Source organism: Mustela erminea, chromosome 3 (genome assembly GCF_009829155.1).
Source record: "Mustela erminea isolate mMusErm1 chromosome 3, mMusErm1.Pri, whole genome shotgun sequence".
NCBI classification, from domain to species: Eukaryota; Metazoa; Chordata; class Mammalia; order Carnivora; family Mustelidae; genus Mustela; species Mustela erminea.
In genome coordinates this window covers 16727827-16755530 of record NC_045616.1, presented here as the reverse complement: position 1 = coordinate 16755530, position 27704 = coordinate 16727827, and the positions used below count along the sequence as shown (strand labels likewise).

General features: G+C 43.9%; 1 protein-coding gene across 5 annotated transcripts in view; it reads right to left on the bottom strand.

Annotated features, from left to right (window-relative positions):
• KCNN2 (potassium calcium-activated channel subfamily N member 2) overlaps positions 1-27704 on the bottom strand; it is a 461444-nt gene that overhangs the window by 147442 nt on the left and 286298 nt on the right. For all 5 annotated transcript variants that reach the window (XM_032335384.1, XM_032335383.1, XM_032335385.1 and 2 more), the window contains 2 exons: positions 2153-2355; positions 19-1298 (listed from right to left, as the gene is read on the bottom strand). In XM_032335384.1, coding sequence (XP_032191275.1) covers positions 19-1298; positions 2153-2174 — 1302 coding nt within the window. In that variant the 5' untranslated portion in view covers positions 2175-2355. The remainder of the gene's footprint in view (positions 1-18; positions 1299-2152; positions 2356-27704) is intronic.

Sequence of the window (27704 nt, the reverse complement as noted above, 5' to 3'; positions counted from 1 at the left end):
AGCGGCTGCAGCTCCTACCTTGTCGTAGGCGCCCCACGACAGCTCGGTCTCGATGACCATTACCACGATGCCGAACATGCCGAAGATGAGCGCGTAGTCGCTGAGCCGCTTGCGCTTCTCGAACAGGGCGCGCCGGTGGCCCAGCTTGTAGCCGATGTTCTGGTTCTTCTTTTTGCTGGACTTGGTGCCACTGCTGCTGCCATGCCCGCTGCCGCCACCGCCGCCGCCGCCTCCAGCGCTGCCGCCGGCTCCGTAGAGCGCCAGGTTATTGGAGTTGTTGTGCTCCGGCTTAGACACCACGATCTCCGGGGCTGAGGACGAAGCGGCGGCCGCTGCGGCGGCTGCAGACGGGGAGGACGCGCCGCCACCTCCTCCGACCGACGCGGGGGGCTGTAAGGGCTGCGCCTCCGAGTCCATCTCGTGCAGGTTCCGGCGGGACGCGCTCAAGTTGCTGAGCGGCCGCATGACGCCCCCGTTGTACCTGCAGCTGCTCATGGCTATTTCGGTGAAGGGGTTGCTCTCGCGGCGCGCCTGGGGCTGGTGGTGCTGGTGGTGCGCCGGGTGCGGGTGGTGGTGGTGGTGCGAGAGCGGGGGCCCGGAGCCCAGGCTGCCGAGGCTGCCCGTGGGGCTGGCGGCGGGCTGCAGGCTGTGGCACTGGTGGTACTGGGAGGCGGACGCCGGCTGCTGCGTGTACTGCTGCCGGAGCGCACTGGCATGGCTGGACGGCGTCAGCTCGCTCACATTGAGCTGGCTGCCCCGGCGCGACGAGCAGCAGCAGCAGCACGACGAGCCCGACAGCGGCGAAGAGGTGCGGGTCCGGAAGGCGCCGCCGGGCGAGGAGGTGCGGAGCAGCAGGGACAGGTTATCCCCCGCCCCCGCCCCCGCCGCCGGGGCTCCGGAGGGGGCGCAGCTGTTGCACGGGAGGCATGGGCTGCTGCCGCCGCTGCCCGGCGGCTGGTGCGCGAGGTGCGGGTGGTGCTGAGGGTGCGGGAGGGACGCGAAGGGCGGGCACGGCTTGTCCTGGCTCTGTTGCTGCTGCTGGCAATGCAGGTGTGAGGAGCGCGGCGGCGGCGGCGGCTGCTCCGAGAAGAAGCCGCGCTGGAACTGCAATGGGGTTTCCATGTCAGGGCTGTTAAAGCTGCAGGGAGACCAGGCGGTGGTGCACCCTGCGCAATGCGTTATGGTCGGGAGCGGGGACTCCTGCTGCTGGTGCGAGGAAGGGCCCATGCCGGCTCCGGTAGAATCCAGGCGGCGAGTCCGATTGGTTGGGCGCACCAAAACAATGGGCATGACATCACCTGCGGGGACCGAGACCGAGTTTGCGGCGCGCGCGGCTTAGGGGAGCGTGTGTGAGAGAGAGGGATGGGGAGGAGGGAATCTGCAGGATGAGAACCCTGGGGGTGCGCAGGCCAGGGAGGGGTGAGGGCTGGGGGCTCCACCTGGTGATGGGGAGCGCCGGGGAGCACCACCGGGGATGGGGAGCCCCCAGACTGTGCAGCCGGGCTGCGGGGGAAGGGGCGAGAAGAAAGGGGCGTCCCTCCCTCCCTGCCCCCCTCGCCGCCGCCCCCCTAGCTCGTGCCGGACGCGCAGTCTAGATCACCTGCGCCGGGCACTGCAGCACGTTGGGCCACCCCAGCCGTGGGTCAGGCGCGGGGACAGTGCGGAACCCCTGCCATTTGTCCGCCCGCGTGCACGCCTCGTAGGGCTGCAGAACAGCAGCCCCCTCGCTGCACGCCCACCTCTCCCTGATCGTCCCGCGGAGAGTGGGCCGCCGGCTGCCCGCCAAAGAAATGCGGGGGCACCCGCTTTGGAAAGAAAAAGTTTGGCGGCTGGCTCCGCCAGTGCAGCAGGGTTTGGGGAGAACCTCGGGGCCTGAGCCCCGGTTTGGTCGCCTCGAGTTCAGAGCCAGCCCCGCGCCCCGATCTTCCCCAGTCGCTGGGCTCCGGCGCCCGGGAGTCGGGATTGGCTGCGCCGCGCTCCGGCCCGAGTGCGCCGCGGCGCTGGGAGGGTTAACCGCCTCGGCACCCGGGCCGGGGGAGGATGGGGGCGGGGCCGGAGGAGGGGATCCCCACCGTCCGCGGGAGGAGCCCGCGCGGGCTTCCCGGGTCCCCCTGGCGGGGGCGGAGGGCTTTCCCAGATACCGCCCGCTCACATTTGCGCCTTCTGCGGAACATGAGGGGCTGGCGCCCCCGGCCGCCGGGTCCCCGGGCTCGGGCGCTCAGGCCCTCTGGCTGCCCCAGTGGGTAGGTCCGCGGGCTTCTCCGGCGGTGGAGAGGCGGCTTGCTCGAGGGTCTGGGGGCTGCTCAGCGACCGCCGGCCGCCAGCGCCTCCTCTGTTCCTCTTCCTCCTCCCCACCTGCAAAGCACAGACACAAAGCAAAGGCGGGTCACAGATGCGCAAACCCCGGGCTTCTCCTCGGCCGTGCCCCGACTGCGGGTGGGAGAGGGGCCTGGCGCGGGCCGAGTCGCCACCGTTCGTTACAGAAATTATTAACAATGAAAACCCCGGCTGAGTGTCCACTCCCGGGCGGGTGCTGGAGTTTTGCTAGAGTCAGGTGTAATTATTTACTTTCTAATAAACGGATAAAAATGGCAGTTTGAGGCTCACATATTTCCCGCAATGTGCTCTTCTCTTAGGGGATATACCAACACAAAGCGGTAGGGGACCCTTTTCCGAGAATTGTTACTGCTCTATCTTGAGTGCTTCTCCTTCGTATTTCTTTGTACATGGAAATTCCAGGCTCCCCGAAAAGGACAGGAAAGGAACTAGCCAGCTAAATATTTGTTTCCATTGTAAATCGTAATTTAAATGCATGATTTTTATGATTAGACCAAGAAATTAGAGCGTAAACAGATCACCCTCATTAGGTAATTGGAATTCTCAGCTGGATCCAATTTCTTGATATTCTACTCGGCAGCTGCCCTAAAGTTGCTCACCAGGTACCTTGTCCTAGGACTGTGTGTGCATGCGTTTTCAATGCCATGGAGTGAATAATTCATTTTAGGATATCTTTTGGACATGGGTTAAACAATTTTAATTTTTTGTACGTGCAAAAAATCCAAAAGGGGAAGGGGGTGGGGGGAAGAGATCCAAAAGGGGAAGGGGGTGGGGGGAAGCACAGGTTGCTATTTGGCCCACAGCTCTCCATATAAGATAAAGAGTACTGTCAGAAATTTTATTTTTCAATAGTCTCAGTCAGGAGTAGAATTTGAATAGCTACAAAGTGGAGCCAGTATTTTATGTTTATACTCTGTCCTGATTTTTGGCAGTTCAACAAAACTTGCTTAGTTACGAAGCTCATGGTAGCTGAGTAGCTAATGCAAGAATTGTGTGGGGCGCATGGCCATTAAAAACGATTCTAATGAGCTGACTTTGAAATTAACAAAGAAAGCTTCCAAATTAAGTTAGTCACCTCTGGTGTGAAAATTCAACGCAAGCACAAAATCAATCATACATTTATTTTCACTTCATAGCACGTTCTATAGGCTTCTGCTAGTCACTATATGCGGCTGAATTGAATGAAGAGTTTGATTCCTCCTTATGAATGAAATTCTTCAAGGGAGTGTAATCACAGGACATCAAAACTTTCATAAATTTAGCTGAAAGATGACATCGATGCCTCCCCAAATATCACGATTGTTGCCAGCATCCAATTAGATATAAGGTTCTAGAATAATTCAAACACTGTAAGTAATGGCTACATTCTATGTATCAAACTGACTTTCTCAAACAGCAAGTTTAAGGCTTCAAACAGAGGGTTGCGTAAACTAATTAAAAGGGACAAAAGGTTGTGTCATTTGGCCTGTATATCTCTGTGCCTTGGTAAGGGATTAGGTGCAGTTCCATTAATCATATAGAAAAAAAGGGTGTTTACTAAGATTTATGACCATGATGTACAGAGTTTCCATTGGTCACAAAGGGGACTCAGGGGGAGGATGGGACCGACAGAGTAAGAATGATATGAAGATAGGACCCAGCATGAGGAACTGTCAGAATACCTAAAATCAGTTCATAGTGCTTCTTCCCCGCCAATATTAAAACAAAAACAAACAAACAAAAAACACAAAAAGCCTCATGAAATAATAATGTGAAACTCACTGTGACTGGAGAGAGAGAAGTCAATCAGATGTATATCATTGTTCTGTTTTAAGGAATCATCTGATCACACCCTCCATCCCCCCAAAATCACCTTGCTAATAAATGTCTGTTTGGAGAGTATGATAATCCTCTATCAGTATGATTATGGAAAACCCCAGGATACCCCCCAACAATGTCATGTTTCATTTTTCATCTGTGTCGTTTGGGGCATTCCCACACTACTGGGTTACGTACGACAGGGGCATATTTAAGGAGGTTTTGTTTTCACCATTCCTCTCTTCTTTATAAAATTAACAAGTGAATCGTAAACTTATATATAAACCTTTAAAATTCAGACACCGTAATTTTGCCCCTTTTTTCTATAAAGGAATATAGAGATACACGTGACCAAGCAGTCGGAGCAACAAAGACAGTGTTCTCCCACAGGGTTGGTGCTGTGTGCACAAGAGATAGTCATTTAAACCTGGAAGACCAAGGAGGGAAAGAGAGAAGGAGGAAAGGAAGAAAGTTTGAAACAAAAGTCGCAAAACAATGCCCTGTAACCTCTGACTAGAAGCTTTTGGAAAACGACATTTGCTTCTCTTTCTACCTTTAAGATATATAGCGCTGGAATTTCTCTAGTTTAACACCAGAGGTCATACTCATCCACCAAATGCATTTCGAATCTCATCAATTAGTGGCCTCCCATTTCCAGCATCATTTTTGAAAAATCACCTGGGTTTTTTGTTTTTTTTTTTTTCTCTAGACTAGAACACCCGGGTCCCCATATTTGTGGAATTTCAAGCTTGCACACATACAAAGAACACCGCCCGCCGCCCCCCCCCCACACCCAACACATACACTTAACATTGGTCTTAGAAGATCCATTTTCCCAGACCACATAGGGTCTTGGAAAAAGCTGCAGGTTGTTTGCTCTCTGATCCCTTACTTGACTCAGATTTACATGATGCCATTGTTTATAATTCTCTTTTTCCTAGGAATTATTTGTGCTCTCTCTTTTTTTTAAAGATTTTATTTATTTATTTGACAGACAGGTCACAAGTAGGCAGTGCAGCAGGCAGAGAGGGGGTGGGGGGAAGCAGGCTCCCTGCTGAGCAGAGAGGCCATTGCAGGGCTCCATCCCAGGACCCTGAGATCATGACCCTGCAGAAGGCAGAGGCTTAACCCACTGAGCCACCCACGCGCCCCACGTGCTCTCTCTCTCTCTTCATTGTTCCTTCAAAAGCAGGACACCCCTGAATTTGGATGTTTCTGGTCTATTTCCAGGGGTAGGCAGAGCAACTGAGGGACCCAAGGCATCTATAACCACACTGAGAAGTCTAGAGGGAACTTTGAGCTACGAAGTCAATGTTTTTCTGAGACTTTCTTTTTTTCTTTGCCCAAGTGAGAAAATTGTTGGGGGTTGCCAAACAGAGAGGTTGTGATAAGACACAGCCTCTCTGAACTTAGTTTACAAGGTGGTAAATATAAATGCGCAATTGGGGTCATATCAAGAGTTATGGAGTAGCACAATAAGAGTTATGGAGTAGCTAGGAGTAGCACAATAACAGGTCCACATTTCCCAAAACAGAACCATTAAAAGGCCATAAGAACAGTTGTTTTTAAACCACAGACTGTCCTAAATTTGTAAGAGATAAACCACATTGGATCTGAAGAAAAGATTAGAATAATTTTTATATGTATTCTTTTTACTTCTGCATCATGATCAGAAAGTGTCAAGACCTGAATGAGCTTATTGGCGATGGCCTTGTTAATTTTTCTCCAGAATGCTATTATTCAGGGACTAATTATCATGTTGGAGCCTATTCATTGACTTTCCAAATTTTTTTCTATTCTCCTCTTCAGTTCCAGCTAATTGGCATATCTGTCAAAGTCTCAGCAACTCCAGCAAAAAAAAAAAAAAAGAAAAGAAAAGAAAAGAAAAAAAAATGAAGCACGTATACTAGTTTTGCTAGAATTGAACCATGTTACATAATTAAACATGAACACCAGGTTAAAATTACTGACTAGGGGGGAGTCTTTTGAAAAGAATCTGCAATTTCATAAACCAATATCCTTGGCAGTTAGAACCACACATCCAAATCCAGAAAGTCATAAAAAAAAAAAAAAAAAAACCAACCACCTAAAGGCAGCCCATTCTAGTTGAGAAAGTTTCTGCATTATTTTATTTGCATTTGCTAAGGATCCTTATGAGAGATAGGAAAGTTTTCCTTATCCTCTCCATCTCAAAGGTAAAGAGCTTAATGCAATCCAGGCAATCCAGTGCCCCAGGGTTCCCCAGGTCACACAGCTAACAAGGCAAGCCAGACTTCAAACGCAGCCTTCTGAGACCACCTGCTGAATCTGTTTTGCAGACTTCTAGCATTTCTTCCACAGCCACAGAATAACCCAATCGCTCTATCGACTCATACAGCCTGTCCTCCACTAGCAGTCCGGGAATGGACCGCAGGGGCTTGTCATTACCATTCACTTCCTTTCAATGGCCTCGGGGACATTTCCTCGCTGGCATAGTTGGGATTCTGTGATTCCTGACTGCTGGTCTCTTGTCGACGTCATTTGATCAACAGAATAATTTATAAGGATCCAGTACAAGTGTGGATACAATGGCAGGGCTGTAGGCACGCAGGTCCAAGGTGCCTAATTAAAAAGTATAAAAAGTAGGGCGATTCTGGGCTGCTCGCAGAGTTTGCTGCCTACTTTGCAGTCTGGTCTGGCATTCCTTATTGTTGGCATCATCCGTCGAAGAAGCTGCAGGCCAGTGAAACGTATATATTGGCACTAACAGGCTCATTTTGTCTTTTTGTGAAATAAGGGGGATTCCCACGCTCAAGCTGCCTGCCCTGTGGCTTGGAGGAATTTGCCAGCAGCCCTGCAGGGACCCGGCCACCTGTGTTCTTGCCGCTTCTCCCATTATGACAAAGAGTGGGGAGAACCGTGTCACTAGACGAACCCCAAAGAGCCCCATAGGGAATTTTTCTACAAGCTGTTTTTTCATTTGTTTGTTTTTCCTGGTATCTCCCCTATGGGTGTTCCTGCCCGGATCAGCTTGACACCAGACCGCACGGGACCCCCAGAAACACGATCAAACCAGAGGGGTCCAATCTGGTGGGCACAGTGGGCCAAATTCACATTTTTCCTTCACTGTACTACAGTAACAAACTGAACTCTCCTCCCTAGGAGGCACCAAGACAGGAAACCCCCAACCACAACGGGAAGAAAAAAGGATGGGGCTTAAGTTCCTGGAAATCTCCACCCCTTCCTGGGACCCAGGCTGATATCCAGCATCCCCACCCCCACCCCCCACCCCACAGCCATATCATTTATACCCCCTCTGCCTCTTAGTGCCCTTGGAGCATGAGCTCCCTTCCTCCATTCTCTCTTTATTCTCTGGATAAATTACCTGCTTGCCACCAAAGACTGTTTTGTTCCTTGGCTATTTGGCCCTGAAAAGCACAGAGCAGGAAAGAAACTACAGGTTTGGTAACAACCAGAGAAAGGAAGTCAAGCTGTGCGCCACAGGAAGAGAGAAACCAAACATCTCACAGCCAGGGTAAAGAATCAGCAAAAACGGGAACAAAGATATGCAAAGACATCCCTAAATAACGGAGGTCAAAGCTGCCCCTTGGTGATCCCAAATGTTCCAGGGTCGCTCAGTGCTGAAACAAAATGAAGCTACAAAAGTTTTGGAAAGTTTATTTTCCCTCCGAAACCCAATTTATTTCCCTATCATTATTTGGCCCTCTTTACAGGATTGGCGCTACCATGCCTTAGCTCTTCCCCCCGCCCCTCCCCCCCGTTTCCTGTTAACCCATTCCGGTGTGTTATTTATCACACCATCTGTTTTTTTCCTTTTGATTTTCTACCACTTGCCAAACAGCCTCAGGAAATCTATGTATCTCCCTTTGCCTATCTATATACTATCACCTCCCCGCTCCCAACTATTTATAAATCCCCATTCCCTAAGTAATTGCCTTAGGGCAAGGAGAGTGTTGGTGTCCACTTACAGGAAAGGAAAGAACCACAACTGGTTCTAAGTTCAATTAAACAGAACAGTGTCCTCAGCATCCCAACACACTAAATACTAATAAATCTTCTTGTTGAACAAAAACTTATCACAAAGGTACCGTGATCGAGATAGCCTGTCATGAAATAAGGATGGACATATACATCAGTGGAACGGAACTGAGAATCCAGAAACCTCCCTTTACCTTTATGGTCAACTGATGTTTGGTGAAGATGTCAAGACAATTCCATGGGGGTGCGATGGGCTTTTCAACAAGTGGACAGGATGTGGTAAAATTTGAAACCTCATATATTATTGACGGTAATGTAAAATGGTTCAGCTTCTCCGGAAAACAGTTTGGCGGTTCCTCAAAATACGAAATGTAAAGTTACCTTTTTTTCTTTTTAATATTTATTTATTTATTAAGATTTTATTTATTTATTTGACAGAGATCACAAGTAGGCAGAGAGGCAGGCAGAGAGAGAGGAAGGGAAGCAGGTTCTCTGTTTTTTTTTGCAGAGAGCCCAATGCGGGGCTCGATCCCAGGACCCTAGGATCATGACCTGAGCCAAAGGCAGAGGCTTTAACCCACTGAGCCACCCAGGCGCCCCTAAAGTTACTTTTCTAACCAGCAATTCTAGTCCTAAGTAGATGCCCAAGAAAAATGCAAATACACATCTACAGAAAAAAAAAAAATGTGTCTGTGGATATTTAACAGAAGGATGATTCAAAATAACAGCCTAGGGCTGGAAAGAATGCAAATGCCCATCTATGGCTGAGTGTGTAAAGGAAATGGGGTATGCTCTTACAAGGCAATATTCTTCATCAATAAAAAGGGATAAAGTTCTGATGCTTTGCTACGACACGAAGGAGCCTTGAAAATGTGTAAAGGGGGCGCCTGGGTGGCTCAGTGGGTTAAGCCGCTGCCTTCGGCTCAAGTCATGATCTCAGGGTCCTGGGATCGAGTCCCGCATCGGGCTCTCTGCTCGGCAGGGAGCCTGCTTCCTCCTCTCTCTCTCCCTGCCTGCCTCTCTGCCTACTTGTGATCTCTATCTGTCAAATAAATAAAATCTTTAAAAAAAAAAAAAAAAAGGAGCAAAACTCTAAAAAAAAAAAAAGAAAATGTGTAAAGGAAAGCCAGTCATAAAAGACCACACGTATGACTCCATCTATAGGAAACATCCAGAAGAGGCAAAGCTATAAACAATACATTACATTAGTGGTTATCCCAAGCACTAAATGGAGAGTCACTCTTAATACATACTCTGTTTCTTTTGGGTGAAAAAGATATTGAAAATGGGAAGATGATGGTCATTTAACTCCATGAATATACTGGCATTGATTAGACACTTTAAGTGTTTAAATGATATGGTATGTGAATCGTGTATCCAAAAGTTAAAAACAGATGGGAGAACTCTCCCAGCATAACTGGGTATGAAGTAAAAGGAAAGGTATCAATGAAACAAAGGAATCAATTTAAAATGAATACTGGTGAAGCAACAGTTGATCTATCAGACTCAAGAAAAGCAGGAATAGGTTTTCCTCTGTGGCACGAGGGACTGTCAATCCGTGCATTTGAGGGATTTAAGATTCAAGACTTTTTTTCCTTGTGAGACGCTCCCTGGCTGGGTCACATCCTAAGAATCTCATGGTTCAAGGAATATCCTAAGAAGAATTACAATTAAAAAAAAAAAAAAGAGGAATTTCAATAGAAGAAGGAGCTGTGAGGCACCTTTAATTATGGAATGTACATTTCTCGTCCTGACATCTAAGAAACAGAGCAGGTATATTTTGTACTGAATTCCACAGTTAAAAAAAAAAAAATTGCTGTGCTTTGAATGATCCTAACTGATGAAGGAATTCAAATTAACGCATTGTCCAAAGATGACTGGCAGTCCTTCCTGGCGGCCATTAATTACTTTTCCGTGTGATGTCTTAGCTCTATCGCCCTTAAGCTTAAAATACAATGAGACTGAAGCCTTTTGTAAGAGGTTGTCAGGGGCTGTTTTGGAAGTATAGGCTCTCGGGCTGGAGGGTTGGAAGCCCAAGTATGCTCCACGCGCGGTCTGCAGCCTGTGGCTCAGCTGATTGAAGTCTACATCTTAAAGGACTCAGCAGTCAAGAAAACAGAGCCAGAGCCAGGCTCCAGGAGGTGGCAGGGGTCTCATTTGGTATTGATGAGTGACTAGAGCTCCAGGATGAGACTCGCTTCAGCGCTCACTTCAAAAAGACAGAAGCCCTCTTCTGAAAGCCGAGACAATCCTGCAAAGCTGTCTCGTGGAATTTGTCTGGGGACATTCAGAGGTGGGTATGAGAGCAGAGGAGTGCAAAATCCCCAACCGATTCCTGATCTTCTGGAAACGTTAATTTGCACATGGAGTTTCTCGTGTTTTTAGCCAAGATAAAACTCATGGTTTTGCTTATTGAGTGGATATTTTGTTAAGAGAAACAAAACAAAACAAACCTTAAAAAAAAAGAAAACTTTTTTAGTGGCGCCATAGACCATGGGGGAAAAAGATGTAGGAAAGAGGACACTCTGTTCTCGAAAATAAATTACACGAAGTGGACCAAACCATTGAAATAAGATTAACCAAAAAAGATTTTCCTAGGTTATTAGCAAACACAGTTCCGAGATAAAGGACTCTTGCATTTCCTGTTGTGGATTTGAGGATTTTGCTTATCCCAAGATCAGGGCTTGGAGGACACTAGAGAAAAAGCAGTCTTAAAATGAGCCTCACTTGGGATGCCTGGGTGGCCTAGTGGGTTAAGCTTCTGCCTTCAGCTTGGTTCATGATCTCAGGGTCCTGGGATGGAGCCCCACATCGGGCTCTCTGCTCAGCAGGGAACCTGCTACCTCCTTTCTCTCTGCCTGCCTCTCTGCCTTCTTGTGATCTCTGTCTGTCAAGTAAATAAATAAAATCTTTTAAAAAAATGAGCCTTACTTATAAGTGGCAGAATCTCCCATAATTGGTGGAGGGCCACTGACCGCTCTCACCTGCCTGAGTGTTGGCCTATGTAGTTCCATTCAGAGGGCAGATATATAAGGTGGGCTGTAAGGAATGGCCTTTCACCTCACTTTTTTAAAGATTTTATGTATTTGAGAGTGAGAGTGAGTGAAAGAGAGAGAGCACCAGCAGAGGGGTGAGGCAGAGGGAGAAGCAGACTCCCCACCATGTGGCGCTTGATCTCAGGACCCTGGGATCATGACCTGAGCTGAAAGCAGACGCCTAACCAACTGAGCCACCCAGGCACCCCATCACTTCCTTCTTTAAAAAATTTTTATTTTATTTTATTTAGTTTTTTTATTTTATTTTATTTTATTTAGTAATCCTGTGATTTAGTAATCCTTTTATTTTATTTTATTTTTTAGTAATCCTGTGATTTAGAGTCATAAGCTCTTCCCACTGAGCTAGGTAGGAAGGCCCCTTGTCCCTTTAACAAGCACCAGAGAAAATATTGTAAGTTTCTAGATCTCAGGCTGACGGCCCTTAGGAGACGTGTATGATCTCTTTTCTTCTGTTTTCTTTTCTTCTTCTCCTCCCTCGATTCCCCCTTTTTTGTTCCTGAGAGGACAATGTGGATTCTCCTAGAAAGCAGCCTGCATTCTTCCAGGTTTAAAGAGGATCTTGGTTTCACAGTCAACAGAAGGGTTAAAGGAAAGAGAAGGATCGGATATTTCTGATAACGAACTAGAAGGACCCCAATTATCAGCAGACTGAAACAGGAAATAGGCAAGAAGAAGAAACATTAGTTCGTGATGACTATGGCAACGCGTAAGACACAGGTTACGTCCTCAAGGAACTCAAAGGACTAGACCCTTGTTTCCTTCTCATTCATTTTTTTTTTTTTAACTAGGAAAACTGACTCAAAGAAATGCTGAAGATGACCTTCTAAGCTTTCTTTGTGTAGCTAACACAACTAAGCCTTAAAAAACACATCTCACTAAATGTAAGAAATGAAACTACAGAAATACAGAAGATTAAAAAGGAGATCAAGTTTTATAATCTCAAGATACAGTTTCCCTGAGCAAATAACTAAACTGCCATGAAGGAAAAGACAACTGATTTGAACATACAGCATTATGAAACATCCATAGGAACCAAAATCAAAAGCACAAGTGCTGTATTTAATAGACAGAGAATTAATATCAAGAACATTTTGGGGGGTGCCTGGGTGGCTTAGTCCATTAAGCAGCCAAGCCTTTTTTTTTTTTTTAAAGATTTTATTTGACAAACAGATCACAAGTAGGCAGAGAGGCAGGCAGAGGGCAGGGTGGGGGGAAGCAGGCTCCCCACTGAGCAGAGAGCCAGATGCAGGGCTTGATCCCAGGACCCTGAGATCATGACCTGAGCCGAAGGCAGAGGCTTAACCCACTGAGCCACCCAGGCACCCCAAGCAGCCAAGTCTTATTTTCAGCTCAGGTCATAACCTCAGCAAGATCGAGCCCTGTATTATCTGGGTGCTGATTGTAGAGCCTGCTTGAGAGTGTCTCCCTCCTTGTCTCTCGGCCCCTCCCACTCCTCTAAAAAAAAAAAAAAATTGTTTTTAAAGATCTAAGAAATTAGATAAAATGAAAGATAACATAAGTAATAATCATATTATTACTTAAATAAATAAGATAAAATGAAAAAACCAAACCAGATAGGGAAATAATAAAAGGCTATGAGTAAGCAACTCGAAGATAAATGGTCAGAGAAAGTAAAACTTCTGAATAATCAAACAAATGTAAATTGAAACAATTTTTTTTCTATTACACTGAATGATAATTATACATAATGCACTGGTAAAGATTCAAGAAACCAGCTTTTTCATACACCATCACATAGGAGTATAAATTGGAAAAGTCTATGTGCTTTTGCGGGGAGAGGGGATTGTTCTATTTTGCTGTTTTGTTGTTGTTGTTGTTGTTTTTGTTTTGTTTTGTTTTTTAAAGATTTTATTTATTTATCTGACAGACAGAGATCACGAGTAGGCAGAGAGGCAGGCAGAGAGAGAGAGAGGAAGAGAAGCAGGCTCCCCGCTGAGCAGGGAGCCCGATAAGGGGCTGGATCCCAGGACCCTGAGATCATGACCTGAGCGGAAGGCAGAGGTTTAACCCACTGAGCCACCCAGGCGCCCCTTGCTTTGTTTTCTTAACCAAAAAACAGACTCTTAGCTCTAGAGAACAAAAAGATGGCTACAAGAGGGGAGGCTGCTTGGGGGCCGGGTGAAATCCGTGATGGATGGGGATTAAGGATTACCATGATGAGCACTAAGTAATGTACAGAATTGCTGAATCACTGTATTGTACACCAGAAACTCATACAACATCGTATGGCAACTATACTGGAATTTTTTTTGAAATAAGCAAAATAAATTAACCACCCCCCCCCCCCAAAAAAAAGATCAGGTGGATTAAAACAGAAGTTTTTGTTATCTTAGTTTCTGTTAGAAATTCAGGTGCACCTTGGCTAGTTGGTTCCGGCTCTGAGTTTCTTATGAGGTTGAAGCTGGCTTCATAAAGGTGAGGATCAAGGGGCACCTAGGTGGCTCAGTTGGTTAAGGGGCTTCCTTCAGCTCAGGTCATGATTCCAGGGTCCTAGAATCAAGTCCCACATCAGGCTCCCTGCTCAGTGGGGAACCTGCTTCTCCCTCTCCTTCTGCCTGCAGCTCCCCCTGCTTGTTTGCTCATCTTCTCCCTCTCTGTCTCTCTCACTGTCAAATATATAAAATCTTAAAAAAAAAAAAAAGAACAAACGAAAAGGATGAAGTTCAAGATGGTCACTCATATGGTTGACAAGTTGGTGCTGGCTACCAACAGTCCTCAGTTCTTCACCACACGTACCTATCTGTAAGGCTTCTTAAGGGTCATCATGACACTGTGGCTGGCTTTCTAAGAGCCAATGACTTAAGAGAGAGTGAGTGTCTTTTATGACCCAGCTTCAGGGTTACATGCCATCATTTCCACTATGTCCAGCGGTTGCAAGGGCCAGCCCTATTCAGCCTGGGAGTGGACTGCCTAAGATCATAAAGAGGGGACAAGGAATAGTGAGGTCATCTTGGAGGCTGGCTGACACAGTCCACCCTGCAGTCCCTAATAGTTCACCTCCGTCCCACATGCAAAATATACTCGCCATCTCCCAATGTCCCCAATTTCTCACCATTAAAGCATCATCACAAAATTTAGAGTCTCGCTGTTTAATGAGATAAGGCGCTTAGATTCAGTTCACCTTGATGTGAAAACCTGAGAATGAGATATACAAGTTGTCTGTCCCCCCCATCCCCAAAATACAAGCATGGGGCATTATAATATAGGTAAGGATAGTATTATCAACACTCCCACCCAAAAAAGGGGGAAATGGGGGCAGAGGGGTGGGAATCACTGCTACACAGAAAATCTGACATCAGTAGAGAACATGCTGATAGAAGGTTGATTGGAATTTGAGGTCCAGGAAAGATTCTTCAGGAATCTTGGCTCTACTCTCTAGGCTCTTGGTTCTATCTTCTGAGTTATGCTGCTCTGTCCATATATGGTGGCCCAATTTCACAGCTGAGCAGTTTTCACAGCCTGTGTCTTCCCTGTCTGAGTTCAGGATTCAAGGCCTCTTCTCATGTTATGTTATCTCAACCCTTACCAATTCAAGCTGGCAGCATTTCTGCCAATACTATTCCCTGAAAAACTGTGTGGGACTCCACAGAAACTTACCAGCGTTTAGGTCCATTAGACAAGAGCCACATCCACAAGACTTTGCGATAAATCAATCCTGTCATCCGCTTGGCTATTGTTGGAGCCACTGAGAATAAGACCTTAACATTCTTAGAGAGTCACTGCTTGGCTGAACATTCCTGAGGCACCCCCTTAGATCTTTCTGTGCTCTAATAAAGAATTTTGGGACTGCTTAGCTCAGTTGGTTTAGCATCTGCCTTTGGTTCAGTTCATGATCCCCGGGGTCCTGGGATCAAGCCCCTCATTGGGCTCCCTGCTCAGCAGGAATCTGCTTCTCCCTCTCTCTCTGCCCCTCAGCCTGCTCATGCTCTCTCTCTCTCTCTCTCTCTCTCTCTCAAATAAATAAATATATCTGGGGGGAAAAAAAAGTTTTGCGGTCACCCCTCTAACTTCAACTTTATATTACAGTTTCCCCACATGGCCCAGAATTGATCTTGCCTACAGTTTACCTCTTAAATTCTAGCATCATTTGCCACCTTGAAAGGCTGTGAATTTTCCAAACCAATAACCCGTGGATCTCTTTTATCTGACAGTCTTAACTTCATCTTCTCCCTCTTCTCCTGTGCTTTATGATAAGCAGCAAGTAGCAGCCAGCCTTCAGTGTCCTGCCTGGAATTCTCCTTAGCAAGATTACTCAATTCATGAGATATATTTGATAGTTTCCATATTACCCCCAGGTGACAACGTTGCTAAGCTTTCTGCAGCCCTGTTTCCTCCAGAGTCCAATAAGGTTTTTTGCATTTTCCTTTTTAGTCTTGGCTGGCAGCCTCACGGCACATCATTAGGTCTCTGCTAAGAGTCTCTTGTCAAGGTCCAAACTCCAACTTCTTCCCACTGCCTGGTTCCAAAGCTTCATCTGCATCTTAAATTTTTGTTATGGTAGCACCATACTTCCAGGTGCTAAAAACTGTTTCTCTGTTGCTGTGTAAAAAATGCCATGACAACTCAAAGCAATAAATGCTTATCTCACATGGCATCTGTTGGTCCACAATCCAGGAGTCAATTCCTGGAGTGGCTCTAGTGTAGGCTTCCTCACGAGGTGGCAGCCATGTTGACTAGGAACGCAATAATGTGAAGGACTGAAGACCACCTTCCAAGATGTCTGACTCACATGACTGCAAGTTGGTGTTGGCTGTTGGCGGAAGACTTGAGTTCCTTGCCATGGGGACTGCCCACTGGGCTGCTCCAATGTCCTCAGGGGTGTGGTGATTGGTTTCCCCTCCCACACGCCGCAGGCATCAAGCACGTGCTTTGATGACACTGTACAAGCGACTGACCTCTCTAGTCCACCCTTGATGTGGCGATTTCCTGACAGAGAAGCCATAGGTCCTAAGAGCATAAGGTTCCTGTTGCTTCTGTGAGGATAGTCCTCTTTTTGCGCCAGTGCCACCCAATAACCCTGCTTTGTTTGTTTGAGGAAGGACTGCTTCCACGTCTGGGAGCCCAGACACTGAGAGAACACGAAGAAGCCCTGTTTCTTCAGACACAGGTTTCTCCACAGGGGATCATTCTCTACCCTATTCCAGTACCTGTTCACCGGGAAAGCATGGAGCAAGCTGACTGCATCAGGGAAGATTTTCAGCATTGGCCCGTGAGGCGGTTGGCACTCCATATCACCTATATCCAACCTCCTCGCTCTGAAAACCAGTTTGGTAATGCCCACCAGAATGTTAAATAAGTAATTTTTCACACGTCCACTAATAGGAATCTATTAAAAAGATTTGGATGGATGCGTCTGGGTGGCTCAGTCATTAGGCATCTGCCTTCAGCTCAGGTCATGACCCCAGGGTCCTGGGATCAAGCCCCACGTCAGGCTCCTTGCTCAGCGGGAAGCCTGTTTCTCTCTCTCCTGCTCCCCCTACTTGTGTTTCCTCTTTGGCTGTTCTCTCACTGTCAAATAAATAAATAAAATCTTAAAAAAATAAATAAAAAGATTTGCATGTATGTACAAAGATATATGTACATTGGTGTTCCCTGTAGTGTGATATATTGTAGGGAAGAAAAACCCATCAAACAGTACCCCACAAATTTTTTAAAAGGATGAAGAAGACTTCTTTGTAAAGAAAGGGGGTGATCCCCAATGCATTAAACAAAACCAAGAAACAGAATAATTCCTGAGTGTGATCCCACATATAAAAATTCATGCTTCTGTTTCCATGAATTCATAGGAAGGCCATCATCAGGATGGTAGTGGTCAGTGCTGAGGACTGGATGTGGCTGTGACCATGAAGAGGAGCTCTCAGTTATTCTTGGCTGGGTGAGGCTCACATCATAAACAAAATTTTGAAAATACAATAAAAAGGAAGAAATGGAAAACTGAGGCCCGTGAACCTCCTTGAACCCCTTCCCAAGCTGGTGTTGGGAGTCATATCCTGGGATGCTGAGTCATCTCTATGGCCATGGCATCTGGTACATGGAAGGTGTCCGATTAGTGTTTGTTGAATTAATGTTGAATTAAATTCATAAATTAAAAGTTACTGCTTTAGGAAAAACAAAAAACCTAGGGGCCATGCAGCCACCCACGATTCACAACATGGTTTCATTATTTGTCAGTGTATTAAGTGATTTACTAGGAAGGGACATCAGAGGGATTTGACAACCTCTCAAAACACCTTATACAGAAAGTAGGTGGTCCACATATATTATAGTGTAGTGATCCCTACTGGTATCAACAGGAGGGAGCCACTCCCCTCCTTCTCTCCCCACTCGCCACGCATACCACATATCTTGGCCCCCAAGTAGCCAAGATATTGCAGTCTTTGTCCTAGGTCCATCTACTTTGGAGTAATGAGCCCTCTCCCTCCCACTCTGACTCCCTTGCTCTGTTCCTCTTTCCGTTCCCCACAGGTCTTAATCAGCTCAGGCTGCTATAACCAATGCCACGGACTGACTGGCTTAAGCAGCAAAGAGATACTTATTTCTCACACTTCTGGAGACTGGCCAGTCCAATCAATGCTGGCTGATATGGTTCCTGGTAGGAGAACACCAGCTAGGTTTGGAGCTCCTTCTTGCCGTATATTCACTGGAAAACATAAAAATCCTTTTTTTTTTTTTTTTTTTTTTTTGCTACGGGCATCAATCCCTTTCATGAGGGCTCAGTTTTTGTCACTTAATTTTCTTCAATTATCTCCCACCTCTCCAAATACCATCACACTGGGATTAGGTCTTCAACATAGGAACTTTGAAAGGACACAAACATTCAGTCCACCAACCCCAGTATTCTGGTCTATGGAAAACTCAAGGGTCTCAGATGCACCTGACATTTCCTTCAAATCCTACCAGTCATATTGACTTGAGTCACAGGTGAAGGATGGATTCAGGCCTCAAGCTTCCTTTTATTCGTTTTTCCTTATGCACATTGATGCTTTAATATTTTTATAACCGGGGCAGTGTTGTTAGGTCCATTATTAAACGAAACGAGACTGAGACAAAGTAAAAGTTATTTAAAGCTTTATTTTATGCCAAGTATTAGAAGTCAGACTGATTGGCCAGGGGAACAAGACTGAAACAAAGTTAAAGTTATGCAAAGCTTTATTCTATGCTAAGCATTAGAAGTCAGGCTGACTGGCCAGGGCCATCTCCAAAGAGAGCGACCACCCCCAGCTTACAGGCTCAAGAATTGACAAGATGCCCTTCAACAGACGAATGGATAAGGAAGATGTGGTCGATATACACTATGGAGTATTATGCCTCCATCAGAAAGGACAAATACCCAACTTTTGTATCAACATGGACGGGACTGGAAGAGATTATGCTGAGTGAAATAAGTCAAGCAGAGAGAGTCAATTATCATATGGTTTCACTTATTTGTGGAGCATAATAAATATCATGGAAGACAAGGGGAGGTGGAGAGGAGAAGGGAGTTGGGGGAAATTGGAAGGGGAGGTGAACCATGAGAGACTATGGACTCTGAAAAACAATCTGAGGGTTTTGAAGGGGCGGGGGGTGGGAGGTTGGGGAAACCAGGTGGTGGATATGAGAGAGGGCACAGATTGTATGGAGCACTGGGTGTGGTGCAAAAACAATGAATACTGTTATGCTGAAAAGAAATAAAAAATTAAAAAAAAAAAAAAAAAAGAATTGACTGACTGACCAGTCAGTCAGGGCCATCTCCAAAGAGAGCAACCCCTCCCAATCTTACAGGCTACCTTTTATTGGGTAAAACTGCAACCCATATCTTTGTATCTCAGCCCACTGGGTTTGTGTGTCTCTTGCTGATTGGCTAGTTTCATCCGGTCTGTGATGTGTTATTCAAGATTACTCCATACCAGGAATTGTTACAAACAGTATTTTCTGGGAAGGCTTTAGTCAGCTAACATATTCAGTGTGAATAATAAGATGGTCGTCCTTCCCAAGATGGAGTCATTTTGGTTTGGGCAAGACCTTCTCACTGTTACAAACAGTTCTTTGTACTGATTAGATGTCTCCATCTGGCCTGACTCGTCCTTGTATTCTGGGCTTTATTATCAGGAACTAGCCGACTACATTTTACTGGTTTCCTGGACTTGTTTCTAAGTAAGTTTCTCTGGGGGGAAGGGTCAATTTAAGTTTTACTGCACAAACAACAAAATGGCTATTTAACCAAGATGGAGTCGCTCTGGCTAAATAGGTCCTTACAGGCAGTACTAACACTTAAATCACAATAACAAATTACGTAAAAGAACCTAGTTATATAGCTCCCTCTTAAACAAGCAGCCCAACTTTCTAGAATTTAGTTAAACACTAAAACCAAACTACGGCCCTAAGGAGCCAAAAGTCAGTGTCAGAAAACCTGATCTGGTTATCCATAAGCAAGCCTTCAGGTTACCAGTAATCATGATTACTGACCCACTTGATATACTAATTTCCTGACCCACTACATATAAAAAAATTAAAATAAGAATAAAGAAAGATAGGGAACCTGGGTGGCTCAGTCAGTTAGGCATCTACCTTTGGCTCAGGTCGTGATCCTAGAGTGGTGGGATTGAGCCCATAGTAGGGCTCCCTGCTCAGCAGGAAGTCTGCTTCTCCCTCTCCCTCTGCCTCTCTCTTTACTTGTGTGTTCTCTCTCTCACTGTCTCTCTCAAATGAATAAATAAAATCTTTTAAAAAAAGAATAAGGAAAGATTTATTGAGTCTGATAAAGTGAAAACAGCAAGTACAGAAGAAATGACAATTGATTTGAAGAACTACCTAATCGTGAATTTAAAAACAAAGTAACATACATTCAGTAAGTGGTCTTTTTTTTTTTTTTAAGATTTTATTTATTTATTTGACAGGCAGAGATCACAAGTAGGCAGAGAGGCAGGCAGAGAGAGAGGAGGAAGCAGGCTCTCTCCCAAGCAGAGAGCCCGATGCGGGGCTCGATCCCAGAACACTGGGATCATGACCTGAGCTGAAGGCAGAGGCTTTAACCCACTGAGCCACTCAGGCACCCCAAGTGGTCTTTCATACTCAAATAATCCCTAGTGTCACTCCTGAATTCTAAATGATGTTATATGTGTTGTGATGGTGTATTAGTTGGGGTTCTCCAGAGAAAAAGAACAACACACACACACACACACACACACACACACACACACACACACACACACACACAGAGTTTATTATAAGGAATTAGCTCATACAGTTATGGAGGCTGAGAAGTCCCAATATCATTAGTTAACAAGCTGGAGACCCTGAGGGGCTGATGGTGTAAGTTCTATCCCAAGAGTCAGGAGGCCTGAGACCCAAGAAGAGTCAATATTTCAGTTAAGATCCAAGCTAGGAAAACACTGATGTACCATCTCAAGGCAGTGTGGTAGGACTTCTCACTCACTCAGCCTTGTTGTTCCATTGACGTCTTCAACTGATTGGATGAGGCCCACCCACAGTAGGGAGAGCAGTCTGCTTTATTCAGACTATCAACTCAAATGTGAATTTCATCCACAAACACCCTCACAGACACATCCAGAATAATGTTTGGCCAACCATCCTGACAGCTGACATACAAAATTTACCATCACACAGATGATCATTTTGTGTGATCAAGAAAACTTTAAAGTATGCATACCATAGCCTATGTAATAAAACAGGAAAGCATGGCACTCATTTTAGAAGAACTGTCTCCAAAATTACTAAAATAAAAATCCTAGTGCTGTAACCTTTATCTTAGAATGTCAATTTTCCACAAATAACTCTAGCATTCTGAAAACTCACTGTAGTTGGGAGTTGGTTAAGACACTACTGTGGAGAACCTATTTTTAGGTTCCATAGGTTGGTGTGACTGCTAGCTCAGAAGGAATCTTTCTGGAAGGAATCTTTCATGTACATGAATATGATGATCACCACTCAAACAATTACCACCCCACACCCACCTTCTCAGATACACCACATGACTTGCACGAGATCAGACACTGCTCTAATTCTTGATATTCTGTGCCTCTGTTATCAATTCACAGATGCCTTTAAATTGTAAGCTCTAAGGGAATCTATTTAATTTACTTTTTATGACCACCCTCACAGCATCTTGCCTAAGGAGACATTTCAACACACTATTTCATGAAACGATTAAAAGGACTGGCAGAATACAATTCTGGGGATATATATATTTTTAATAGTATGAACTTTTCAGTTTTGTTTATACCTTATTTTAACAAATAGCAGATTTTGTCATCATCAAATAAAATTGAAAAACACTAGAAGTTCTTAAAACTCCTACAATTTGGCCATAAAGCCAAAGCTAACAACAGAAAAGTCTATAAATCTTTGTCATTAGTATTTTATGAGTAAAATCTCTGGCTAATGCTATAGTTTTTATAGACATTTGGTCATATTTAGGCTATTGATCATTTTAATGGAAGACACCCTCTTGGGAAAGAAATATCAACCAAGGGAAATGTGTGTATGTTTGTGGTATAGATAATAGGTAGTATATAGATATTATATAGATAACATATGTCCACACACATATATATATAACTCAGCAGTCTTCAGATCCCAGACATCTGGCACATAATCAACTGGCTACAAATAATGCAAATATTTGTACAATACATTATAATTTAGTTTGCAAGTGAGAAGTTACAAAAACCTAAATAGAACACAATTAAGAAATGACAATCTGCTCAATCTTTGGGCAAGTGATCATTTGAATTTTTCTTAGGTGAAGCAGAGATAGAATCAATAAAATCTCTTTTTGGGGGAAAAATGTTAACTTCTGTTTTAGTTCATAATGCTCATGCTCAGTTTGTAAGGCAAAACATTTGGATGTGGAGGCAGAAAGTCCTGAATTCAAATCCTGATTGAGACATGTATCCATAAAGCCTAAGTTCCATCTTTTCTAAGCAGAGTGTCTCCTGTTGTATGTGGCAAGATTAGTGAGTGATTAACTTGAGAGCTTTCCCTCTTCCCTCAACCTTTTCAAGAGGAATCTTTGTATCCCCAACTGGGACTTTCCTTACCCAGCAGGGGGAGGCTAATAAACTGGGCTTTGTGGTTTGAATGGTAGGGGCTATAAACTCAGATACCTACAGGAGCCCAGCCTGAAGCAAATGAATAATCCCTCTGGGTGGGACCACTGGGAGACAGCAGGTCATCATGGTAACTAAGCAGCATCTGTCCCACCCGAAGGAAGCTGACCTACCTCATCTCAAGCTAGCTATTGCCACCAAGCCCTGTAAGCCCAATTCTGCCAGATTTCCTGCACTTTTAAGGTATGAATCCAACATTTTATGTTAACACTCTCAATTTTTAAATATTTGCAACTTATTATTATTATTTTTTAATACAAAGCAGCAGGTGAGGCATGTTTACTGCTTAGAATTCATCTAACTACACCACTTTGCCACTTGGGACCATAATGAACAAAAACTGCATGATCTGACCAGCATGTTGTGGTTGGAGCTAATGAGAAATGACACACCTGGGAAGGGAGCCCAAGTCACAGGTTTTCTAAGAGGACAAGACCTCACTCAGCCTTTTCAAATACTGTACTACAGCAGCAAGACCTTGGCAAGATTTAGCTATCTAGGTGACCATGAGGAACCATGCCAGGCCCCATCGCTCAGAGAAACCTGGTGTTGATTCTCCTTACCTGGGTTTGGCAGAAAAGAAGACCCACCAGTGCTGCTGCCCAGCTCTGAATAAGCCAAGCAATGGCAGGGGCTGCCACCAAGTCCAAGAGTCTCTAAGTTCTTGAATGGCCCAAGGCCAACAAGATACTTCATTGGTCTGGGATCTCATGGCTTCTTCTTTCTGGGTTTTCTCTCTGATTTTTTCTAGAGTAACTTCTTCAGTAACTTCTAGGAAAGGGCACACTGGGAATCAACAGGTGTCTTCCATCTCACTAGCCACTAGCCACCTCCCCCGCCTTTCCTTCAAACCCTGTGAAAGCACTGTCTCAGGCTACTGGGGTCACCAACTGAGGCAGAGGACAGGGAGCTTCCAGCTCCCACTCCTACAAGGAAATCCCAATCCCAGAAAAAAGGCTGGGTTCTCCAAAGCTCTTGCCGTAGTACCATTCTCCATTCTCCCCATGGGTTCTATGAAATACTATGGGCTGATTCCGGCACCTAATTTCCTCAATATGGTGATGTAGAGAAGTCAAAAGAGCTGGAAAGGAAGGAAGACCTGGATAGAAATCCTGCTCTCCCCACTTCCTCGGCAGACTACTTGATCTTTCTCAAATTTCACTATTTTCATCTGTCAAGAGTGAGGACAGTCCCTACCCTTCTGGGATGTCATGAGGAGGACCCATTTTCAGTACTTACTTCAGGTGCCAAAGGACCTTTAGAACACAGATTAAACATGACCTGAAATATTCAAACTCTTTCACATGCACAACGAGAATATTATATTTCCTTGTTCCCAGATAGGAATTCATATTTAGAAAGGCTGGATGGCAACTTAGAAACACTTTATCATTGCCTCCCTGTGTTTATTACTAATTCATGGAAGTTTTTTTAGCTCCAACTAGTTTTTGGTATTAGAGCTTCACATGGAAATAGCCCTTGACTAATTTGTGTTCCATCCACCAAATTGTGCATGAAAACTAAAAAAGAAAGAAAAAAATTTAAAATACAGACGTGAAGCTACAATGTTGGCTTAATGAAACTTTTTGAAAAATCCTCCTCATAAAAAGTCCTGCAAGAGATATTCAAAGTACGTATCTGGTTGACTTTGCTCAAGGAAATGACTTGAAAGCCTCTGAGACAAAAGAAAACATAACCAGTCTCTTCAGCTGCTACAAAATTCAATACATCTAATCTTTCATTCCCAGTGAGTGGTGTGATCCGAGGTACAATTCAGACTTGGAGATTTTGTTAATTTTTCTAATGACCGAAGGCAAGCCAAATGCCAGGTGAAACTTTTAATATGTAAGCTTATTTGTCTCAGAAAGAAATCTAGCAGGACTGAAGTTATGAATTCATGCTGGGCTCTGCATGTTAAGTCAACACAAGCCAAAGGCAGAATCATTTCTTTGCAGGATGAAAGCACCATTGACTATGGTCATTCACCAAGAGCAACTTGAAATGATCACAGATCAGCCTGCCTTGTTATGGGAGTACGGCGAGCCCTGGCTGTAGTTTCAAACTTTGTATATTCGTGCAAAGGAGATATTAGCTACATGGTCATAGAGCATGCAAGGCAAGAACCTTTCCTGATCATTTATGGGAAAGGTTAACTCTGCATAGTCTTGGTCCTTAAATAGATCATGTTCAGTTGCTCATATGTAGACAAGGGTTTTAGAAATAACAGCAAGTTCCTTTATTACTATATGTAGATGTTCTCTTCTCTAAATCCACAAGACACCTTTCTTCTATTTTGACATCACGGCTAGAATGTCTTCTAGGTATCTCAGCCCCAACAGGTTCCAATATTCAGCTACTCATCCCACGTCTCTCATAGACTTTATCCACCTCTTAATTTCTTGTCTGTTTATGGCACCCCATTTCCCAGGGAGTAAATCTCTTTCCCTCAACTCTCCCTTCTCCCAGATTTCAACAGATCCTATCAATACTGTCTCCAAAATGCATCTCAGATCTCCCCACCTTGGTTCTGATGGCCGTCCTCTTGCCTCAATTCCTAGAACAGCTTCTTAATGAACCTTATCGCTTCTCCTCTTGCCCTTGTCTGTTCATTATACAGAAGGCAAGGGATTTTTAAAAACCTCAGAAATTAGATAATTTCATTTTTAAAGGAATTAAAGATCTTTCTGAAGTAGCCATCCCCACTCCCCTCTCACACCTTCTGTGTTTCTATTTTCTCCACAACTGGTTTCTCTACAACTAACAAACTATATTTTATCCATATGTTTACTTTTTTCAAAAGTCTCCTTCACTAGGATGTAAGGAGTACGGGTTCAATGTCTTGTTCAGCGATTCATCCCTAGTAGCTAGGACAGTGGACGAACATAAATTTTGGAGTGAGTAAATTAATATCTAGAGATGGTGATAAGATGACTAATATTATTGGAGTACTCTTTCTTTCACAGGAATTCAGGCTGGCATTTCAGATACATTATCCAATTCCTTTATGAGTAAGAATTCATAACACGACTTTTAAAAGACACCACATATCACTTCACTTTTCTGCTCAGATCATAATACATATACATACATACATTTATAATGATTTCCTATGCTCTTCCTGAAGATAACTAAAGCCAGACAGTGCAACGGTTCCCAAATATTCTTCTCCATTAAATGGCTATCTCTTTTTCACAAGTGCTTCAAATACATTTGCTTTCACTAAGCACTTTGCAACATTTGGCGAACAGATCATTCTTACTCACATACTTAAAGGTAATTATCACCATCCTTCAGCCTTAAACAACAGCAAACCATCACTTTGGAATGTCTTCTAGGGCCAACTTTTAATCATTTTCACCATTTAAGTCTTTTAAATTTTTTATTTATTTTTAAGTATCAAGTATAATTAACATACAGTGTTATATTAGTTTCGGGTGTACAATATAGTAATTCAACACCTCCATACAATACCCAGTGCTCATCACAACCAGCGTCTCCTTAATCCCCATCAACTATTTCACCCATCCCCCATGCACCTCCCCTCTGGAAACCATCAGTTTGTTCTCTATAGTTAAGAGTCTGTTTTTCTGTTTGTTTCTTTTTTCTTCTTTCCTCATTTGTTTTGTTTCTTAAATTCCACATATGAGTGAAATCATATTTTTTTGTCTTTCTCTGACTTACTTCACTTAGTATTATACTCTCCAGATCCATGCATGTTGTTGCAAAAGGCAACATTTCTTTCCTATTTATGGCATATGCATTTTTTATGGTGTGTATACACACACATACACACACACACACACCATGGTTTCTTTATCCATTTATCCACTGATGGACACTTATGTTGCTTTCATATCTTGGCTATTATAAATAATGTTATAATGAACATGGGGGTGCACATATCTTTTCAAATTCATGTTTTTGCTTTCTTTGGATAAATACCAAGAAGTGGAGTTGCTCTATCATTCCCTATTCTCTACATCTTTGCCAACATTTCGTAAGGCTTGTATTTTTTATTCCAGCCACTACTGTGAGGTGATATACCATCGTGGTTCTGATCTGCATTTTCCTGATGGTGTGAGACATTGAGCAAACTTTCTTTTTAAATTTTTTAAAAAAATTTTTATTAAAGATTTTATTTATTTATTTGACAGAGAGAGAGACTGGGAGAGAAGGAAAGAAAGCACTGTGGAATGGGAGAGGGAGAAACAGGATTCCTACAGAAGAGGGAGCCTGACGTTAGGCTCTATCCCAGAACCCTGGTATTATGACCTGAGCTGCTGGCAGATGCTTAACAACTGAGCCACCTGGAGTTAACTTTAGTGTCTGTTGTCCACCTGTATGTCTTCATTAGAAAAATATTTATTCTAATCTGCTCATTTGTAAATTGGGTTGTTTGATTTGGGTTTTTTTGTTTGTTCTTTTTTTTTGCTTTTGAGTTTTATGCTATTGAGTTGTATATTTGAGATATTGGCCCCTTCTCAGACACATGATTTGCAATCATTTTCTTCCATTCAGTAGGCTGCTTTTTCATTTTGTTGAAGGTTTTCTCTGCTTTACAGAAGGTTTTTAGTTTGATTTAGTCCTACATATTTAATTTGATTTTGTTATTTTCTCTTTGGGATCAGATTCAAAAATTTATCCCAGAGAACGAGGTCAAGGAGATCTAAATTAACATTATGCCTGGTTTGCTTCTAGGAGTTTTGTGGTTTCAGGTTTTACATGCAAGTGTTTAATCCATTTTGAGTTAATTGTTGAGTATGGTGTAAGATACTGATCCAGTTTCGTTGTGTTACATGTGGCTGTCCAATTTTCCCAGCACCATTTATTAAAGACACTGTATTTTCCTCATTGTCTATTCTTGGTTGATTTGTTGTAAATAAATTGATCATATATGGGTGGGTTTATTCCTGGCTCTGTTCTGTTCCACTGAGTCTGTTTTTATGCCAATACCATACTATCTTAGTCACTATAGCTTTATAGTTTCATTCAGGAAACATGATGCCTCCGATTTCATTCTTTCTCGATTGCTTTGGCCATTCAGGGTGTTTTGTAGTTCCATGCAAAGTTTAGGAACTTCTGTTCCAGTTCTGTGAAAAATACTACTGGAATTTTGATAAGGATTGCATTGAATCTGTAGATTGCTTTAGGTAGTACTTTAACAATATTGATTCTTCCAATCCACGAGGATGGGATACCTTTCTATTTATTTGTGTCTTCTTTAATTTCATTCATTAATGAATGAAAGTTCATTCACCTTCTTACTTTAATTTATTCCTAGGCATTTTATTCTTCTTGATGCAATTGTAAATGGGATTTTTTTTTTAATTTCTTTTTCTGATAGTTTGGTATTAGGGTAGAGAAATCTCACAGATTTTGTATAGATTTTGTATCCTGCATCTTCACT